This window comes from Bison bison, unplaced genomic scaffold (assembly GCF_000754665.1).
Source record: "Bison bison bison isolate TAMUID 2011002044 unplaced genomic scaffold, Bison_UMD1.0 scf7180017864067, whole genome shotgun sequence".
NCBI classification, from domain to species: Eukaryota; Metazoa; Chordata; class Mammalia; order Artiodactyla; family Bovidae; genus Bison; species Bison bison.
In genome coordinates this window covers 2212710-2232275 of record NW_011494639.1, presented here as the reverse complement: position 1 = coordinate 2232275, position 19566 = coordinate 2212710, and the positions used below count along the sequence as shown (strand labels likewise).

General features: G+C 48.0%; 1 protein-coding gene across 2 annotated transcripts; it reads left to right on the top strand.

Moving 5' to 3' along the window:
* Positions 1-2682: 2682 nt before the first annotated feature.
* On the top strand, positions 2683-19566 carry IRF6 (interferon regulatory factor 6). Of its 2 annotated transcripts, none has more exons than XM_010836869.1 (9): positions 2683-2914; positions 7050-7132; positions 7651-7832; positions 11503-11707; positions 12780-12908; positions 15237-15395; positions 16461-16853; positions 17566-17684; positions 18306-19566. In XM_010836869.1, exons 3-9 carry the CDS (start codon positions 7659-7661, stop codon positions 18528-18530), a joined length of 1404 nt encoding a protein of 467 aa, XP_010835171.1. In that variant the 5' UTR covers positions 2683-2914; positions 7050-7132; positions 7651-7658; the 3' UTR covers positions 18531-19566. The 2 variants fall into 2 exon arrangements, with proteins under 2 accessions (XP_010835171.1, XP_010835172.1); XM_010836870.1 differs by lacking the exon at positions 2683-2914 and adding an exon at positions 2927-3320.

Below are 19566 nucleotides of genomic sequence, written 5' to 3'. Positions count from 1 at the left end.
GATTCAGGCTCTGGACCTTGCTGCCTTTTCAGGCCTTTGCTGGCTGTGTCCCTAGGCTGAACTGGGACTAGGAATCCAGTCTGCATTATTACCAATCTGGAGCTCTCCAACCTAGCTATATTAGTTTGCTAGTTTCCAAATTAGTTTGCATTTGGAACAATGGAGCACAGACTAGGGGGCTTAAACCCAGAAATGTATTATCTCACAGTTCTGGAGGCCAGAAGTTCAAAACCAGGGTCTCAGCAAGGTTGGTACTTTCTGAGGACTTCAAGGGAGGGAAGGGTCTGTCCCAGGCTTCTCTCCTTGGCTTGCAGATGGATGTCTCCTCACTGTGTCTCTTCACATCCTCTTCCCTCAGTGTCTATTTGTCTCTACGTCCAAATTTCCCTTTTGTATAAGGACACCAGTCATATCTGATTATGGCCCATTCTAATAACTGCATTTTAGCTTGTTTAACTCTGTGAAGACCCTATCTCCGAGTCAGAGCACATTCAGAGACACGAGGGGTCATCGGACCTCAACACCTGGATTTAGGGGACACAGTTCAGTCCATAACACTACTTCACCATGGTCTCTAAGTGCCCTGCTTGTGCCCCTTCTTCCCTGTGACAGCCCAGTGCTGCAGCATCCCACGTGCTGCTACTCCGCTCACTGTAGCATGCACTCTGTAGGGACTGAGGTTCTCTGCAGTGGGAAAGGTGAGGGGACGTTTATCGGACACCCATTAGGGGACATACAGGCCTTGCATTTCAAGTAATAGTAAGAGATGTCCACCGGTGGTCCAGTGGTTAAGAACCCACCTGCCAATACAGGGGACACGGCTTTGAGCCCTGGTCTGGGGAGATCCCACATGCCCTAGAGTAACTAAGCCCGGATGTCAATGCTGTTGAGCCCATGCACCGCAATTACTTAAGCCTGTGCTCTAGAGCTGTGCTCCGCAACAAGAGAAGCCACCACAGTGAGAAGCCCACACGCTGAACAAAGAGTAGCCCCTGCTCGCAACTAGAGAAAGCCCACATGTAGCAAAGAAGACCCAGCGCTGCAAATGGATAAAAGAAACAATTTATTATAAATGAACCATTTATAATAGCTTATAATAATCATTCATAATAAATGAAAATATGTATTTAAAAATGAATAAATAAATAAATAAAAATTAATAGTAGGAGATTCTGTTTATTCAGTGAGACACTGCCTCTACGGTACTTTTTATCTTCACATCGATAAAAATGGTATTCCCAACTGCAGTTGGGAAGTGCCAAATATCATTCCAAGCACTTTATATGAAGTAATTTTTTGAATACTCACAATACCCTTTTGAGGTAGATATGATTATTTACATCCCTCTACACATGGGTTTCCCTGGTGGCTCAGCTGGTAAAGAATCCGCCTGCAATGTGGGAGACCTGGGGTTTGATCTCTGGGTTGGGAAGATCCCCTGGAGAAGGGAAAGGCTACCCGCTCCAGTACTCTGGCCTGGAGAATTCCATGGACTGTATAGTCTGCTGCTGCTGCTGCTGCTAAGTCACTTGAGTCGTGTCCGACTCTGTGCGACCCCATGGACGGCAGCCCACCAGGCTCCCCCGTCCCTGGGATTCTCCAGGCAAGAACACTGGAGTGGGTTGCCATTTCCTCCTCCAATGCATGAAAGTAAAAAGTGAAAGTGAAGTCGCTCAGTCGTGTCTGACTCTTAGCGACCCCATGGACTGTATAGTCTATGGGGTAGCAAAGAGTAGGAAACGACTCAATGACTTTCACTTTTCACAGATAAGACACTGAAGCACGGACAGCTTAGGAAAACGTCCCCAAGTCTATGGTACTGATGGAGTTGGATTTGAATCCCAATAGTTGGCTGCAGAGGCCGTGCTTTTAATCATTACCAGACAGTATTTGGAAAAGACAGAAGTATTATTTTCATTGAATAGATGAGGAAATCGAAACCAAGCATCTAAGGAACTTACTCAGGGTCACAGGGGTAAGGGGCAGAGTAGAAGCAGAATTCCTGCCCTGGAAGCCACAGGGCTTTCCTCAGAAGGGACCAAGTGTCCTGGGTCCCCTCCCCACACCCTGCTCCACTTACACAGGCCCGCAGGTAATAGGGCCAACCCACAATCTCTAAACCCTTATTCGTAGTTAACCGTCTCCATGCATGCGTGCTAAGTCGCTTCAGTTGTGTCCAACTCTCTGTGACCCTATGGAGTTGTAGCCCGCCAGGCTCCTCCGTCCATGGGATTCTCCAGGCAAGGATACTGGAGTGGGTTGCCATGCCCTCCTCCAGGGGATCTTCCTGACCCAGGGATTGAAGCCATGTCTCTTATGTCTCCTGCCTTGGGAGGCAGGTTCTTTACTTCTAGCACCACCTCCATACGGAAGGGGTGATTATTGGGCAGAAGGGAAGGGAGGCCCCTTCTCGAATTAGAGCTAAATCTTCTCGACTTAGATTTCCTCGCAGTCGCTTCCAGTGGACAAGCACACGAGCCCCGAGGGGTCAGGTCGAGACCTGAATCCTGGCGTTTACTTTCTCAGCCTGAATAAGAAGCAGGGCAGGGCGGTGGGGAAGGCGCTGCGAGGGCCTGGGCCTCCCAGGAACAGAGTATCATATTTATCGCGACCCGCCAATCCTGGATGTGGGGGCGTGGCCACACCTGGGAGGCGGCCTACACCTGGGAGGCGGGGCCGGACGGCGGAGGTGGGGGCCGCGGCGTCCCCGGGCGAGGCGCTGACGTGAGCCTGGCGCACCTGGGCCGGGCAGGTGAGGGCCGGCGCGGGGCGGGGAGCGGAGCCCGCAATCCCTACCAGCGCACAGCCAGGCGTTGCTCGCCCTACGGGTCGAGGAGCGCGGTGGCGGCGGGTGATCGTACCTGGGGACTTGGTTCGGAGGGACGTTCGCTTCTGGCAGCCGGATTGAAGACAGGTGGGAACGCCAAAGTCCGGAGACTAGCTTGGGGAAGGAGGGCACGCCCGCTGGTGAAGGGTCCCCTCCAGAGCCTGCAGGGGTGAGGAGAGCTTGCTTAGGGACATCCGTGCTTCGGCCGATGTCCTCTAGGGCTGGATGCCCGTCCCTGTGGCCCAGGTGGCTACTGGATGGTCAGTCCCAGCTTGGGATCGCCGAACCCTTCCCGACCCCTCGCTTCGGTCCACTTCCTTTCCCTCCCCGCCCAGCGGGAGTGCGCGGCTCCCAGCCTCCACCCACCCACCGTCGGGGCGCGCTACGGCGCCTCCGCCCCTCTGGTCCTACCGGCTCGCCACTCCGCCGGCCCTCGCTGCCCACAGAGGGGATTTCCCAGGCCGGCCACCCGGCCAGCCGGCCCTTGATCTTGGTGGGTGTTTTGGAAAATTGCGGGTCGGGGCAACCAGTAGCTTCGGCCAGTTTGTTTTCTCTCCTGGAATTTGTTTAGCACCTTCAGGCCCCTCGCCCTGGGCCTGGGAGACACCCGCGGATTTCCAAGTAGCCAAATGAGGTGCTGAGGAGGGTGGCGCCGGGTGTGGTTGCTCTGGGGGTGAGGCTTTCTTCGCCTGAAGGGGCTGGAGGGCGGGTGTGGAGAAGTGGGGAAAGTCTTCCAGGCTGGGCTGGAAAGCAGGCCCGGGGTGCCACTGTTCACAGGGAGCCTGCTGTGTGGTAAAGGGGTCATCCCGACGCGCCCCTGCTCTCTTGGTGGCTGTCAAAAGTGGAAGCCAGGAAGGGAGAGGAAGAAGGCGCGTTTGAGCAGGGGTTGGTGACGGCGGGGTGCCGACCCAGAACAGTACTTTAGGCTTAGATGTTTGTATAACACTTGACACCAGCACCCCATACAGGGTCGCTAGCTCTCTCCAGCCCCCAGCTTCAATCAAGCAGGGGGGAAGGGCATAGGAATCATGGGTAGAGGTTCAGAATTTACCCCTAAACAGGGCTGAACTAAATGGAGGAAAGACTGGGGAACTGGGAAGATGGCATTTCAGGTCCCTCCAGGAGGAGGGAGGAAAAAAGCAGGACCATCGCCTGAGGCCTGTCTGCAAGAAATGAGAGTGTGTGTGTTTTACTCTGAGCAAAATCATTGACAGCTGAGTCTCCGCTTCAGGGTGTTCCTGGAAAGTAGTCTGGGCAGGGGCTGCAGAGATGGCAGTGCGGGTGTTTCTAGGGGGCCTGTTCCCTGGACTGGGGGTGTGAGAGAGGACAGTTCATGCCCTGGGGAGGCTGAAAGCATCTGTGCTCAGGGCCCAGAGTGAGGAGAGTGATTGGGTGAGGATCTTTGTTCTGTGGCTGGTTGAATACCTGTTGGAGACTCAGGCCTTGAATTTTGCTATGATGGCGGCTAGAGATAACCAGAGCTGAATTCAACTAGGCAAGGGTTGTTCTGTGGGCCTTGGGATTTGGGTGGCAAGAGTGTTTTGAAAGAAAACTTTGGTTTAGGTGTGTTTAAGGGTGGGTGTCGTGCAGTCTCCTCCCTAAGCACTTCACTGGCCCTCTGTGCTGCTTGGATCTTTGTCGATGTTTTTGGTTTACTCTCTTGGCGTACAGAAGAAGGGAGAGACTTGGAGGGCTGGGTGCAGTGCCAGGTTATGGTACAGCACACTCTGACTCAGAAGTACTGGGTCCAGGCCCCAGACAAAACACTTTGCTGTGCCTCAGTTAACCCAGCTGTAAAATGGGGATGATAACAACACTACTTCTAGATCATGAGGATGAGGTCAGACACATTAAGTAAAAGCGTACATGAAAACTATAAAGCCTATGTAGATATAGAGGATTGTTGTTACCATGGTTTCTATTAGCTGAAGGCCATCATCTTTTTTACCTCCCAGTGGCCAAGAAATGCCTTAGCTTCCTGTGGTTAAAAAAAAACATATATATATTACTTGTAGTGTTCTGTTTTTAAGTTATGAATCAAAACATGTCATTGTAGGAAAATGTGAATCATAAAAGTATGTAGGGAAGCGTGAAAGTCACCCACAGTCCTACCATCGCTAAGGTAACTACTGGGGTAACGACTAAGAACTTCTCGTTGCATCGATATCTTATTTCTACCCCCTTTAAAAATTCTATGTGCATATATTCACAAGTGCATGTTATGTTACAAGATGGAAGAGGTACTACCCAGTCAATATTGTATGATGCCTTTTCCCTCTTAAGTACATATATAAAGATTTTCCTAAATCCAATAAAAATTCTTCAGATGCCTCAATGTTAATAGCTGCTAGATGCTGCAGCCTATGAATGTCTGATTAGCTGTTTTCCCCTGTTATTTTGGTTGCCTCGCAATTTTCCCTCTCTGCCTTTTTTTGTAGTCTTAGTTACTGGGTGGCAGGTGGAGATACTGGTCGGCTTTGAGAAGATGGGGAGGGTTAGCTGTGATGGAGGTGGGGCAGGGAGGAGGAGGCTGGGCAGGGTTGCCCCTGCGTGCTGCCATCTTGGGAGAATGCTGAGAACACAGGGTTCTAGATCTTAATCACGGATCTCTATGGGTGGCTACTTCTCCCTCCCCATCACTCTGTGTGCAGTTCCTTGTGTTGGCTTGATTGCCTTAATTTTTTTCGTGATGTGCCGTGGATCAACTAGGAGGAACTCTCTTCTTCAAAGCCTGCAATCCTTCAAGGGGTGGATTTCACATGTCTGCCAGTCCTAGACACAGGACTGACCATATTACAGTAAGTGTGTTAGTCGCTCAGTTGTGTCCAACTCTTTGTGACCCCATGGACTCTAGCCCGCCAGGCTCCTCTGCACATGAGATTTCCCAGGTAAGAATACTGGAGTGGGTTGCCATTCCCTTCTCCAGGGGATCTTTCTGACCCAGGGATCGAACCTGGGTCTCCCACGTTGCAAGCAGATTCTTGACCTCCTGAGCCACCAGGGAACAGTATAGGAGGGCTGACCATATTGCAGTAGATCTTCTCAAAAGCCCCTTACTAGGTTGGACCCGTTTGCCATCCATTTCCGGTTCTTTTGGTTCTTCCTTCGCCCCATCCCCCCATCATCACAGGCCAGAACTGAAGAAGGGAAGGCTAGAACTTGCCCTGCGGAGGATATGCATTCCCTCCTCCTTATAAGGTAAATGTTCTCCGGGGTTTGATAGCTTGATTTGCTGCCCTATGGAGCAACCTACACCAAGGCCAAGAACTTGGGGGAGGAGGGCACTTGAACACCCCATGCCACCTCGCCTGCCCACGGGGAGCTCTGCTCCCAGGGGGGCAGGTTTCAGTTGCAGGGCTTGGTAATTGGGTCAGAAGGCTCAGGTGAGGGCAGGCCCTGCTTTGCTCTTAAAGTGCCGGTGACCCAGCTGGGTTTGCGTTTTCCCATTTGTTTGCAGGCTGGCCTGGGAAAGAAGTGACGCATTAGGGGCCACCCCCTCAGCTAAGCTCCTCTGAGGGGGAGATTTAAGCTGACTCAACTGGTTTGATTTCTGAACCACAGCCCCGGTGGGAATCTTTCTGGGTGGGAAGGTGACTTATTTATCTTCCTTTTCTCAGGTTCTTGTGGGGTTTGAGCAATTCCAGTGTGGATTTCTTCAGGCAGTCTGATGAAAACATTGTGTTTAATAACTGACCTCGCGCTTGTCACACGGTAGCTGACGAACAAATATTTGTTGAATGAACGTTGTTTTGCAGGCATCAATTTCTCACGTGAAAGTAAAAACAAAGTGAGATAAGAACACCAAAAAAAAAAAAAAAAAAGTCTAAATGCAACATCCCAGGCAAGCAGTTCTCCAGGGATTGCTCTTTCCTGTAGACACCCAGTTGGGACAGGCCTTTGTTTCCCCCGATGGCACCAAATGTTATCTGCTAGGCTGTGCTGAGCCCTTCTATTTTTATGAGGATCAATTGCAGACTTTACCCAGGCTGGCTCCTGTAGCCAATCAGTTCCACTCAGCCTCTGTGGGGGAGATAAACAGACCTAGGTAAGGAGGCTGTCCTAACAGTAGGGAGCGTGTCTCATGACTGTTTTTCGGACTTTAGGGTTAGGCACTGTGATATTTGATTATTCCGGGGCTTCTGAGCTCAGTTACAGAGCACTGGATTGTTCTAGGGATAACCTGCTCACACTCCCCTTCCCCCCCTTTCCCCGCCCTGTACAGAACCTTTGGGTGGCTCAGAGCAAGGAAACCTGACTTGAGGCGCAGCTCTCAGATTCCTGTGGATACACTGCCTGCTCATCTATGTGAGTGAGGACTTTGCAACCAGGACCCACCCCTTTGCCTGCTTCTCTCTCATCACGATGCTGTCATTCCGTAGTTGTCTAAAAAAAGAGCGCGCGCTTCAGGTTCTTGTCTATCCTTTGCTGTTTCCATAACTTTTTTCTTCCCTCTCCTAAGATGAGATTGAAAAGGGCAATTTCCCTTCTGTTCTCTTGGTACTTCAGGAAGGACTGTGTTCCAGCAGGGATGACATCATCTTTTTATTTTTCTGCCTCAGGATTTAAATAGAAGAAATGTGATCTACTTACATGATAAGTCTGATTTGGCTGGAGCATGAAAAATAAATGGCTTTGGAATAAGAATCAAAAGAACCTTTTAACCTCTTTTCTTTTCTTCCCCACCTGGCACAGTTTATTCCCATATTTAGTTTCTTTGCTGTAATCTAATGAAACTGTAGCTCTATCATAGGGGAACAGTGGCTGGGAACTTTTCCCAGGGGCTGGCCTAATTCTCCTCTCCCCACTTCTCCCCTTCCCCCCAGCCCAGATCATGGCCCTCCACCCCCGCAGAGTTCGGCTGAAGCCCTGGCTGGTGGCCCAAGTGGATAGTGGTCTGTACCCAGGGCTCATCTGGCTACACAGGGACTCCAAACGCTTCCAGATCCCCTGGAAACATGCCACCCGGCACAGCCCCCAGCAAGAGGAGGAAAACACCATTTTCAAGGTAAAGGTCTTCTTTTACGGTCTCACTCGAAACGTTTTCCAGTTCTCAGGCCTTTCTGGTTTTTATTGTCTTGTTTTCAATTTTGGCGTGAAGAAGGTGCTAGATCCAAGATGCTGAGGCAGCAGAATGTTGATGCGGGTGGGGGGACAGACTTAGCAGGCAGAGTGATTTCTCTTGTTGGGGCATGTCTGTTATTACGGTCGAGGCCGTTTGTTCTTTCCCATCGGTCCAAGGTACTCAGCTCACATCCCAAGGGATGGCACGTGTGACTGGCTATGCTCCTGCTAATTGCCTGTATGCTGAGGCTGTTCTAGAGCTCTGGAGGGTCAGCCAGCAGTCAATCTTTCATTCACTCAAGGTTCTTGCTCTGGCCTGGAAATGGCTATCCAGACCCAGGCAGAACTACTGAGTGGTAGCAGGCTCCTAACAGCCTGTAGAATGGGTGTTGAGGGCCCTCTGCAAGTTTCTTTTGGAATTAAAACATTTTGCCTCATCCACCTATGCATGCGTGCTCTGTCGTGTCTGACTTTTTGCGACCCCATGGACTATAGCCCTCCAGGCTCCTCTGTCTATGGGATTTTTTCCAGGCAAGAGTATTGGAGTGGGTCACCATTTCCTCTTCCAGGGGATCTTCCCAACCCAGAGATCGAACCCCTGTCTCCTTCATTGGAAGGCAGGTTCTTTACCCCTGAGCCATCTTAAAAAAATGAAAGGTGATTTAATTACAGGTTTTTATTCTACAAATGTTTTCTTAACTAAAGAATAGCTTGGATGTGAGAGTTATTTTGCTTAACTGAAAACAAGATTGAATCACGTAACACTTTATAAAATGTGAGTGAAACCAAAATCTAAGATGGAAGTCAGTGAGAAGGTAGTTGTGGGAAGGGCTATTATGTGGTTTGTAACTCTGGAGCCTGTGCCTCCACTCCAGACCGACTTCTCTGTGCTGGTCAGTCTTCTGTCTCTTGAGTAACTTTAGTTCCTGCACCTCCAAAACACGGAGAAATGAGTTTCTCCATTTTTTCCCTGACTAGCAGCTGGAAGTCAAGTGAAATCCAGTCTCTATCCTGAACCTCTAAAGATTGATGCCCCAGGTTCTGGCTGAGATTGGGCCAGGAGAGGTGGACTCATACCTCAAAGGAGAGCCATCCTAGAACCGTTCTATTGGGTATAGAGACAAGAGGTAGAGAAAAAATTGGCCTGTGAATACTTACAAAGTAAATCAGTGCTTTTAATTTAAAAATTTAATAATGATATAAAAGTGGTAAGGAAACCGTCTGGAAACCAGCACCAATTATTGGAGCTGGCATCAAGGAGGATGGGCCTGGTCTGGCCTCTTGCCTTGGCCTGCAGCCGGACTTGTTACTGAAGTGCCTGATGGTGGCTGGCCATGGGGAAAGAGGCTGGTTCCTGAAGGTTCCACTCACGAGAATGTTCTGAATCCTTAGGGCTTGAGGAAAAGGTGGCTGCGTGCAGCTGCTCTGCCCTAGTTATATCTGTGCATCTGTTTGCGGCATGCTAAGGGGAGGTCTGGGTGTCAGGAGGAGAATGAGGGTGCCTTCAAAGATCCCAAGCTCTGGCAGGCCTTTGGCAGCATAAGGGTGTCGAGGTGATGACCAGAATTAAGAGGGTATCTGCTCCACACTCTAGGAGTATTATCTCATTTAGTTCTCGATGATGCTGAAAAGAGGATGTTACCCTTCTGTTGTAGATGTAAAAGCTGAATCTCAGAGGGGCTACGTAACTTGCCCAAATCACATAGTGGTGGGGCCAGGATTTGAACCCAGGCCTATCTGCTGCCCCTCCATTATCAGACAGCCCCTTCTGACCAGGAGCTGTGAGTCCCGGCTTCATATCCCACTACCGGCACTCGCGTGTGTGGTCTCGAACAAGTCACATAATCTCTCTGGGCTTTAGCTTCCCCTTCGGTAAAATCAGGATAAAACCAGTCTTGCCTGCCTCACGAGATTGTTGTGAGAATTGAGTGAAATAAACGTCTAGAAAGGGACTCATAAATTGCCATAAAAATGCAGAGACTGTGTCCGTTTTTGGAAGAGAAATAGGGACCTGCCCGGTGACCAGAATCTCAGAATGGGTTTGAACATGGGTTGTTTATGAAGACAATGGCTGTCACGTGGTGGATACCACCCTCTGCTGCATCAGCCTCAGGTCCTCCACAGGGTCTGAATGGGCCCAGGAGTGAGGCTGTGCTGTGAGCAGAAAAGGCTCTGGGTTAGTCTGGCTGCTCTCCATGGAGAGGCAGAGATTCAGGGAGCCACAGAAATTTGCAGACCTGTGCCAAAGTCAGCACTGCCCAAGCCAGCTGAGTGGGGCCAGAAGTGAGTGGACCTGGAGGTCAAACAAATGGAGGGGGAAATAGGGAGAGGTAGCCGCCAGGCACCGCCAGGTGCAACTGGAGATAGGACTCTCTGGACACTGGGGGCCAGTGAGGTGGAGATCGCCTACCCGGGGCTGGATGCAATGGAGCCTGCTACGCTGAGGGCAGCAGCCTTGTCAGCTCCCTTCACTCCAGACTGCACAGCAAGGAGGGGAGCCCCCTCCGGCCCCAGAAGAGGGTAGGAAAAAGTGAGTGCATCAGAGGATAAGGATTCAGGTTGGCTACTGGAAGAAGCTTCCTCGTGACTGTGAGGCTCTGCAGGGAATGACTGAGAGAGACCAGAGTACTCAGAGGACAAGGCAGAAAAACTCCGTCTGGGCTTGAGGAAGAAGTCCACAGTCAGGATTGGAGGCGGGGAGGTGGGCTGGACGAGCGACGGGCCCTGTCAGCTTGAACAGGCTGCTGTGTGCTTCCCGATCTTGAGTCCTCGGCAGACGACACCCCCGTTTTCTGCACCAGGACGTACTAGACAGGCCTGAAGAAAGCATGGACATGGAGAATATGTTCACGGTGGGGAAGGGCGGATAGCCCATGAAGCAGAAAGCTGATGCCTCTTAGACCTGGAAACTGAAAACCAGAGCGGCGAGGCCACAGTGGTTTTGGCCCAGGCCACCAGCCACTGGTGTTTCCAGAGAAATGTTCCCAATGTGGGAGTTTGAGAAAGTAGGGAAAGGCAGGCAGTGTGAGTTTATTAGGACTTGAGGCCCTCCGCCGCCCGCTGCGGCGAGTTGAATTCTCAGAGTGCATGTCCTGCCCTCCCACAGGCTATTTTAGTTCTAAAGGCGTTTGGTTTCTGCAGTTATTTGTGCATCAGATTGAAGATGGAAGGGGAGGGACAGCAAGACCACACGCTTCAAATCATATGCCATCTTCCTTTTTATTCTTGTTATATAAGCAACTCGTCAAAAAAAAATAAGTAAAACAAATTATCTGCATTCCTGCTTTCAAAGTTACCATTAGTATCTTAGTGTATATTTGTTTCAGATGTTTCTTTATTTTCAGCCCTTCATTATGGCCATTGTAGTCACCAACTGGCACCAATGCTTGAGATAAGGCTCCTCTTTGCACAAGATTATATTTGCATCTGGTTTAATCTCACTCCGGCCCTCCCTCGCCTGGTCCGTCAAGGTGGTGCTTCCTGCTGCAGCCTCTGTACACTGGGGTTGGGCCAGGCGGGCCCACGTGTGTCCGTGCCTGCATGCGGGAGGGTGGGCACACTTTGCAGCGTGTCTGGGCAACAGCAGGCATTCACTGCAGTTTCCTGTTCTTCAGGCCTGGGCTGTGGAGACAGGGAAGTACCAGGAAGGGGTAGATGACCCCGACCCAGCTAAATGGAAGGCCCAGCTCCGCTGTGCTCTCAACAAGAGCAGAGAATTCAACCTGATGTATGATGGCACCAAGGAGGTGCCCATGAACCCAGTGAAGATATATCAAGTGTGTGACATCCCCCAGCCCCAGGGCTCTATCATTAACCCAGGTGAGGCCCCAGCTGCTGGGGAGAAGGTGGACAGTGTGCTGGGTTCCTGGCTAGACCCTTCAAGAGATAGTCGACTTGAAAATTGCCTTGCTTAGAATGTTTATGACTGCTGAACAAGAAATTCTGTTGCTGGAAAGGCTCAGAGAACAAAAGATATAAACTCACCAAGGTGTTCCTGCTCACTTAGTGGAACACTGAAGCCTTAGAAAATGGAGGGAGCATAGAGTTCTGTAAAAATAGCTTCTCTCTGGGCTCAACACTGAGAAGAGAGGCCAGGTAGTTTAGAAGGAGGAGGGATTAAAACTTGGAAGGTCTGAGTTCTAAACCTAGTTCTTTTCACTTCGCTACCATGGGACTTTGAATCAAGTCCTTTGACCTTTTGAGCCTCAGTTTCTTTCATTATAAAACCTGGGCTCTCATCTTTCCTGCCTATTTCAAAGGCTGTTCTAAGAATCAATTAACATGACATTCCAAAAGCTGATAAGTTCTCTTTATAAATGATGGGTGGATGTCATTGAATTTGTAGGGTAAGATCCAACTGCTACTGCTAAGTCACTTCAGTCGTGTCCGACTCTGTGCGACCCCATAGACGGCAGCCCACCAGGCTCCTCCATCTCTGGGATTCTCCAGGCAAAATCACTGGAGAGCCAGATGATTTAGACTTGACCTCCAGTGAATCTAGGGAGGCCCTGCCATGAGGGAAGGTTCTGTTGTCACATTAAGTTTACAAAGGAGAGAAGCTGTGATCCTTGGGTCCTTAAAAGGGATGTTAATGCATCAAAGTAGGTTTAGAGTAGAAGTTAAAAGTTTTCTAGGAGAAGGGAATAGGGTGTGCAGCTCCTGGATAGTGGGGGGGATGAGAGCTTACATTAGCGTTCTAGAGAAGGAGCTGGAAGGTGGGGGTGGTGAACCCCTTCGGTCCCCACACTTTGGCTAGGGCATTGGGGGTGCACGCTGAACCCCAGGAGCCTCTGTGCTGGCAGTGGCTAGCTTGAACAGTGGGTCAGCTACCAGGATGACAGTGAAAAGTGAGTGGCTTGCTTGTGGGCTTGTGTGTCTGTTTTTTGGGAAGGATCCACTGGGTCTGCTCCTTGGGATGAGAAAGACAATGATGTGGATGAAGAAGATGAGGAAGATGAGCTGGACCAGTCACAGCACCACGTCCCCATTCAGGACACCTTCCCCTTCCTGAACATCAATGGTGAGTGGGGTGACGGAGGGGTGCGGAGGGGTGAAGAGGAGGTAAGGGGCTTTCGTTTTGCAACTGTTGACACTATATCGACCGCTGCCCTAGGAGCAGTGACTGGACCCTGTGGCCAGGCTGCCAGTCTGTTAGCAAGTAGGGGTCATAGGCAAAGGAATTCCTAGGCCCAGTTATCCCTGTGGGGGTGGCTTCTAGGCATAGAGAGCATCTTCTGAGTCTTATGTGATAATTCAGAGAAATTAAAAAATGAAATTCATTCTCAATCGTGCATACAAATATACCAGCTGTTATAAATTTTGCTGATTTCCTTCAGGTCAAAGTGCAGATATCATTTTCATGAATTGTAGGCCAATTCTTCTGGTGTTTGTCTTGCTATAAATTTTCTGTCACTCCCTTAACAGGGTCTACTCTGCTAAGACTGTATCATGGGACCCTTGTGGCTTCTACAGCTCTTAATACTAGGCTCTGATAAAATTTATCTACTAGAGAGACTTTTATCTTTTTTTTTTTTAACCTTTTGAATTCAGCTTCCCAGGAAAAATGAGTTGAGAGGTTTGAGGGTCACTGTGTGACAGAGCAGGTACTGCATTTTCCGTTGTACCGAGGATTCTCAAACACAGGGCGAATTGTTCTTCTGCAGCATCTTTGCTTGAACTTTCCACTGACACGCTCCTAGTCACGTGACTTGCATTCAGTTGAGCAGCTTTTCACTGCCTTTCTAAGTTCCATCTGGCTGTGCGTGTGTGCTAAGTTGCTTCAGTCTTTGCGGCTCCATGGACTGTAGCCCACCAGGCTCCTCTGTCCATGGGATTGTCCAGACAAGAATCCTGGAGTGGGTTGCCATGCCTCCTCCAGGGGATCTTCCCAATCCAGGGATTGAACCCGAATCTCTTATGTCTCCTGCATTGGCAGGCAAGTTGTTTTTTTTTTTTTTACCACTAGTGCTACCTGGCTGCTATGGGTCAAATGAGATAATTTTGCCACCTAGAAAATTCAGTGTAGCAAGATGATTCCTTTAGGATTTTGGAACACCATACTCTAGATGATGCCCCTTCCTCGGAGAGTCAAGAAATGACTCTTACCTGTCTGCTTGTCTTCCTTCACTTACCCTGTCATTTATAACTTTGCAACCAAGTGATGAGTAAAGACAGTCATCATAGAGCTCGCTCAGGCTAATATTGCCACAGCTACATTCCCATTTAGTGAAATTTTAAGATTTGGACATTTGGAAACGTGAGATCCTTTCCCAAATCCTTGGCTGACTCATTCTGTTCTTCTCACCCCTTAAAAGGATACAACTCATTTCCAAGATATATACACTTTTTTTTTTTACTATTTAAAAAATGTTTTTCTGATTTCCTATTTGTTTTCATGTCTTATTCAAGATTCTGTTCTGTGGCCTTATGTTACGGGCCACCTTGGATCCTTTATGGAAACATGTGAACATATATTAAAAACAAAAGTAAAATGGGTACATAGATTTAACCAGACTTGTACACAAAGGATCAAAGAAACATTAACCTCTGTGATTTCAGAGCTGTTGGGCAGAGAAAGAAGAATTGTTGAAGAATAGATGCATAAAAGGTGAGGTTAGGAGGAGAATCTGAAAACTTTGGAGTGAGCCAACTTTGACAATAGCAGGGAAATAGGATGGGTTTTTCATTCTCTCAAGTTCTTTTCACTTTGCTGCTATGGGACTTAAAATCAAGTCATTTGACCTTTTGAGCCTCAGTTTCTTTAATTGGATACTTTGGAATAAATAATACTCTTACATGGTTTAAATTCATAATGTTACAAAAAGGAAATCAGCTGAAAGATTTTCCTTCCATCCTTTCTCTAAACAGTTCCTTTCCTGGAGGAGACAGATCTTACCAGTTTCTTGAGTATCCTTTTAGAAGTTTCATGCATATAAAGTATTTGTTTGTTTTTAAATGAATTTCTATGTATTAACACTCAAAGTTAATCAACCAGTTTAGTTGAGTTTATTTTACAGAAGACAACCAACTTCTATTTAATTGCTGGGCCCAAATTTTGCAACAGGGAACCTCACATTCATACCCATTCTAATTTAATCCCAGAGAAAACTCACTTGTCTGTTAGTCATCAGCAAATGTACATTGTCAGAATTATGAGTCGATGCAAGAACTAACAAGCAGTTATAGAAGCAGGAGAACCTTGTTTCTTTTTGGTGTTTGTTGGGGGCATTATTGATGGGCTGCTACACTGAGTTGTGGTCCAGTGTTAGACCTTTAAGGTTTTAGAGCCTCCAACCCAGGTGGTATGTGAGTGGTACCCCGCCAGCTCACCCACAGCCTTCCGTTTTAGGTTCTCCCATAGCACCAGCCAGTGTGGGCAACTGCAGTGTGGGCAACTGCAGCCCTGAAGCAGTGTGGCCCAAAACGGAACCTCTGGAGATGGAAGTGCCTCAGGCGCCTATACAGCCTTTCTATAGCTCTCCAGAGCTGTGGATCAGCTCACTCCCGAGTAAGTAAGCCTTGCTTTCCTAACTGGATCTTCAGCTCCTATTATAGTCCATTTCCTGCCCCACCTTCTGCCTCCATTTCTTTGCCTTGTATAGAATAGTCCCCCAGGCAGCCTCTGTGTCTGGTTCCTGGCTGGCTGATGAGTCACTGGGGAAGAAGTAAAGAAACATTAGCCCATACCTGCTTGCCCAAGAAGATCCTATGATTGGCTGCTGTGCAGCTCTGCGTTACTCACCTCTTAGGTGGGTGGAAGGCCTGGGTTTATCAGTTTGCCTAGGATATTTGGGGACCAGGTTAGTTGTGGGAAAGGGAGGTTAATGACTGTGGATTTGGTCAAGGAGGCTCTTGGGTTTTGAGGGGCTTTAGGATCCAGAGACTCTCTCTTTCTGAATTGTGCACAAATCCATCTCAGTGAAGAATCAATGTCCTGCCTCTCCCTTTCACAATACACACGGTAGGGGGCGGGCCGGGGGTGGGGGGAAACTACCATTTTGTCCAAGAGGCTGATAGCTTTGGTAAGACCTATAGCGTTCAATAGACATTTGCTGAGTGAAAATTTACTTTGCTGTGAACTGTGTCCTTTTGTGATGTATTATTAGAACAGATCGACAGTGTGTGCTCATCTGTGTACTTTTCAGAAAGATGGCTTGGTATTTTTTATTGTCTCTCTGGTTTCTTTAAACAGTGAGTCAAAAATGACAACACAAACCAGATGCTGCCTTAGTCTTTTCAGCTCCTTCCAACGCCTGTTGATGTAAAGACTCAGTACAAAATGGGGAGACTAGGACCCAGAACTTTGGCTGGAGGAATTCTAGCTCTTAGGGAGTGGTGATTGAACCAAGATAGTATAGATGGACTCTGAACTGTTTGCTTCAAGGCAGCCTTTTGAGGGAATACTCCCAGGATATGTTGATGTCTCCCTGTGTTGCAGGAAGGATAACTATGCCAGTGGCCTTCCTGGACGCTGGCTGAAAGATGGCTTGATCCTAATGGACTTGCACGAGTCTTAGGGATGGACAGGCAGAGCAGTGGGGCAGGACTCTCACTGTCCCGTCTTACGTTGCAGTGACTGACCTGGACATCAAGTTTCAGTACCGTGGGAAGGAATATGGGCAGACCATGACCGTGAGCAACCCCCAAGGCTGCCGGCTCTTCTATGGGGACCTGGGTCCCATGCCTGACCAGGAGGAGCTCTTTGGTCCCGTCAGCCTGGAGCAGGTCAAGTTCCCGGGGCCAGAGCACATCACCAATGAGAAGCAGAAGCTGTTCACCAGCAAGCTGCTAGACGTCATGGATAGAGGACTGATCCTGGAGGTCAGCGGGCACGCCATCTACGCCATCAGGCTGTGCCAGTGCAAGGTGTACTGGTCTGGGCCATGTGCCCCATCACTTGTTGCCCCCAACCTGATTGAGAGACAAAAGAAGGTCAAACTGTTTTGTCTGGAAACGTTCCTGAGTGGTGAGTCTTTTTTCAGAGGATTGATGGGTGGGAACAGCTCCCTGCAAGTATGTCTTCCTTCTTCCTGCCCCGCCTCTCCTGGCTCTGCAAAGTTCTTAAAGAAACAGTTTCTTCAGCAAGAAGTCAAGGTAGAAGAGAACCTTGATTCTGAAAAATAAAAGTGACCGGGGCAGAAGGACGTTCCACTCCAAAGCTACATATTTGAAGCCAGTTTTAGGTTGGTTGTAGTTCCTTTGTTGGCAGAAGAGGGAGACAGCCTTTCATTGCTCCCAGAGTCCACCAACTTATTTATCCTTCACTTTAGAAGGTGACCCTACTCATCATAATTGGTTAAACATATAGTCTTTTTGTTTGGGACATATTTGAGTGGCAAATTCAAGCAGGTATATTTAAGGAGAGGAATGAGATGTAAATTTTCCAGTGTGATTTGAACCCCAAGTCTAGTTTAAGTGGTATCCGATAAAACCCTCTAAAATGATGAAAATCTTCTATATTTGTGTTGTTTGGTATGTTAGTCTCTAGCCACATGTGGCTGTTGAGTATGTAGATGTTACTAATGTGACTAAGGAACCATTTACTTTTAGTGAATTTAAATGCAGTAGCCACATGTGGCAAGTGGCTACTATGCCAGACAACATAACATAAAAGCTGGTATTTACTGAATGGATATGGAATGACCCAGTATACCAAACTGCCCTTCCATGTTCTACAGATCTCATTGCCCACCAGAAAGGACAGATAGAGAAGCAGCCACCATTTGAGATCTACTTATGCTTCGGGGAAGAATGGCCAGATGGGAAACCCCAGGAAAGGAAACTCATCTTGGTTCAGGTGAGGAGATAAGTGTCAACAACTCTTTGCCTTTTTATCAATGCTTTAGCCCATAGGTCTGGGGTTGAGCTCTGAGTTGAGGTATCCATCAGCCTGTGTGGATTTTAATCCTATTAGATGGAGTAGCAACAAAGTTTTGTATATTGTACAGTAGAACCAGGCTGGAGAATAGAGGGTTGTCAAGGCAAATTACTGATTCACGGGAGACTTTGTTTTCTCACTGACTTTAGAGTCTTGCAGAAGCCTAATTTTAGAAGTCTTTTGAGCTACTTTAAGGACGTATTCTGGAAAGTGGCAACAAGACCACTTGGGTTTGGCTGTGAACAGATGAAATTTGGGTAAAAGTCTTTGTCAATAAGCAGCTATTTATTTAGGTATGTGATGTGATGCTGCCTCTCGGTTCTTTACCTTCATCTGAACCAAATTCTAAAGTGAACCTTGGCAGGATAGTCCAGAGAGATAAAAGCATATTTTGTGTCTAGACATTAAAGTTGGGGACTTCCCCATGGCCTCACTAGTCCTTCCTTCAACCTTGGGTCCCTCCTGCTGGTTTTCTTTTTTTTTTTTCTTTCTCTGAACTTTTTTCTCAGAGGATACCTGTGTGCTCTGTGTCCTGAACAGGTCATTCCGGTGGTGGCTCGGATGATCTATGAGATGTTTTCTGGTGACTTCACACGATCCTTTGACAGTGGCAGTGTCCGCCTGCAGATCTCAACTCCAGACATCAAGGATAACATCGTTGCTCAGCTGAAGCAGCTGTACCGCATCCTGCAAACCCAGGAAAGCTGGCAGCCTATGCAGCCCGCCCCCAGCATGCAATTGCCCACTACCCTGCCAGCCCAGTAATCATGAATGCCTTTTTTTTACAATATTGTACATATGAATATTTTTTATTTTTCAGATTTAACCAGCTTTCAAGCCTTTCTTCTTTCTAACAGCATTAGTAGTCTCTGACTCTCCAAGTATGTCTAGCTTTTAAAGTTAATTTAATTTATAAAAAAAATCACCCTTCATACTTTCCTCTTCTTCTTTAAACCTCCCAGTATAATGTAGTATCAATAGAAGGAGATTTAGCCTGGAGTCTGGACAACAGGGTTCTAACTGCAGCTTTGCTTCCAGGGGGGTGACTTTGAACCAAGTCATTTAACCTCTGGGCTTCATATTCGTTACTGTAAAGTGAAGGAGTTAGAATGATGCCTGAAATAATGCCAGCTTTAAGACTCTGACTTGATGACTTCATTCTATTTGTACAAGGCAAAACTGCCTAGAACAGAATCCTTCTGCCTTGTTCTTGCTCCATTTTTTTTTTTTTTGCTTTCATTAAAGTCCCCTGAAGCACTGATTTGTCCAGGATTGATCTCCGTTTGACCTGTTATGCTAGTATAGTAGGCTGGTTCCCTGATGGGGGAAGAAAGAGGGAGGGGTGCCAGCTGGTTGCTTAGGAACTAAGCTTGATATCTAAATAGAAATAGGTGCCAAAGTCTGAAAGTCACCCAGCTTGTGGAGTAAAAGCTCACAAATTGAGCTTCTAAAAGGAAGCTGTTGACATAGAAAAAGGTTAGGGATTCTGTGGTCAGGTGTTCAACTTGCTACCACATACAGGCATACCTCGGCGGTATTGCCAGGCTAGCTCCAAACCACCACAATCAGGTGAATATTGCCGTAAAGCAAGTCGTACAGATCTTTTGGTTTCCCAAGGCATATAAAAGTTATGTTTACATTATGGCGTAGTCTAAGTGTGCAATAGCAGTATATCTAAAAATACAAATGTGCGTACCTTAACTAAAAAATGGTAACCATCATCTGAGTCTTCAATGAGTCATAAAGTTTTTGCAAGCGTTACATCAAAGATCACTTATCACAGATCACCATAACAAAAAAA

Coding starts and splice junctions, on each gene's coding strand:
- IRF6 (XM_010836869.1), top strand. CDS start 7,659: ATGGCCCTCCACCCCCGCAGAGTTCGGCTGAAGCCCTGGCTGGTGGCC. Junction 7,833..11,502: donor AGGAAAACACCATTTTCAAG/GTAAAGGTCTTC, acceptor CCTGTTCTTCAG/GCCTGGGCTGTGGAGACAGG. Junction 15,396..16,460: donor GTGGATCAGCTCACTCCCGA/GTAAGTAAGCCT, acceptor CTTACGTTGCAG/TGACTGACCTGGACATCAAG.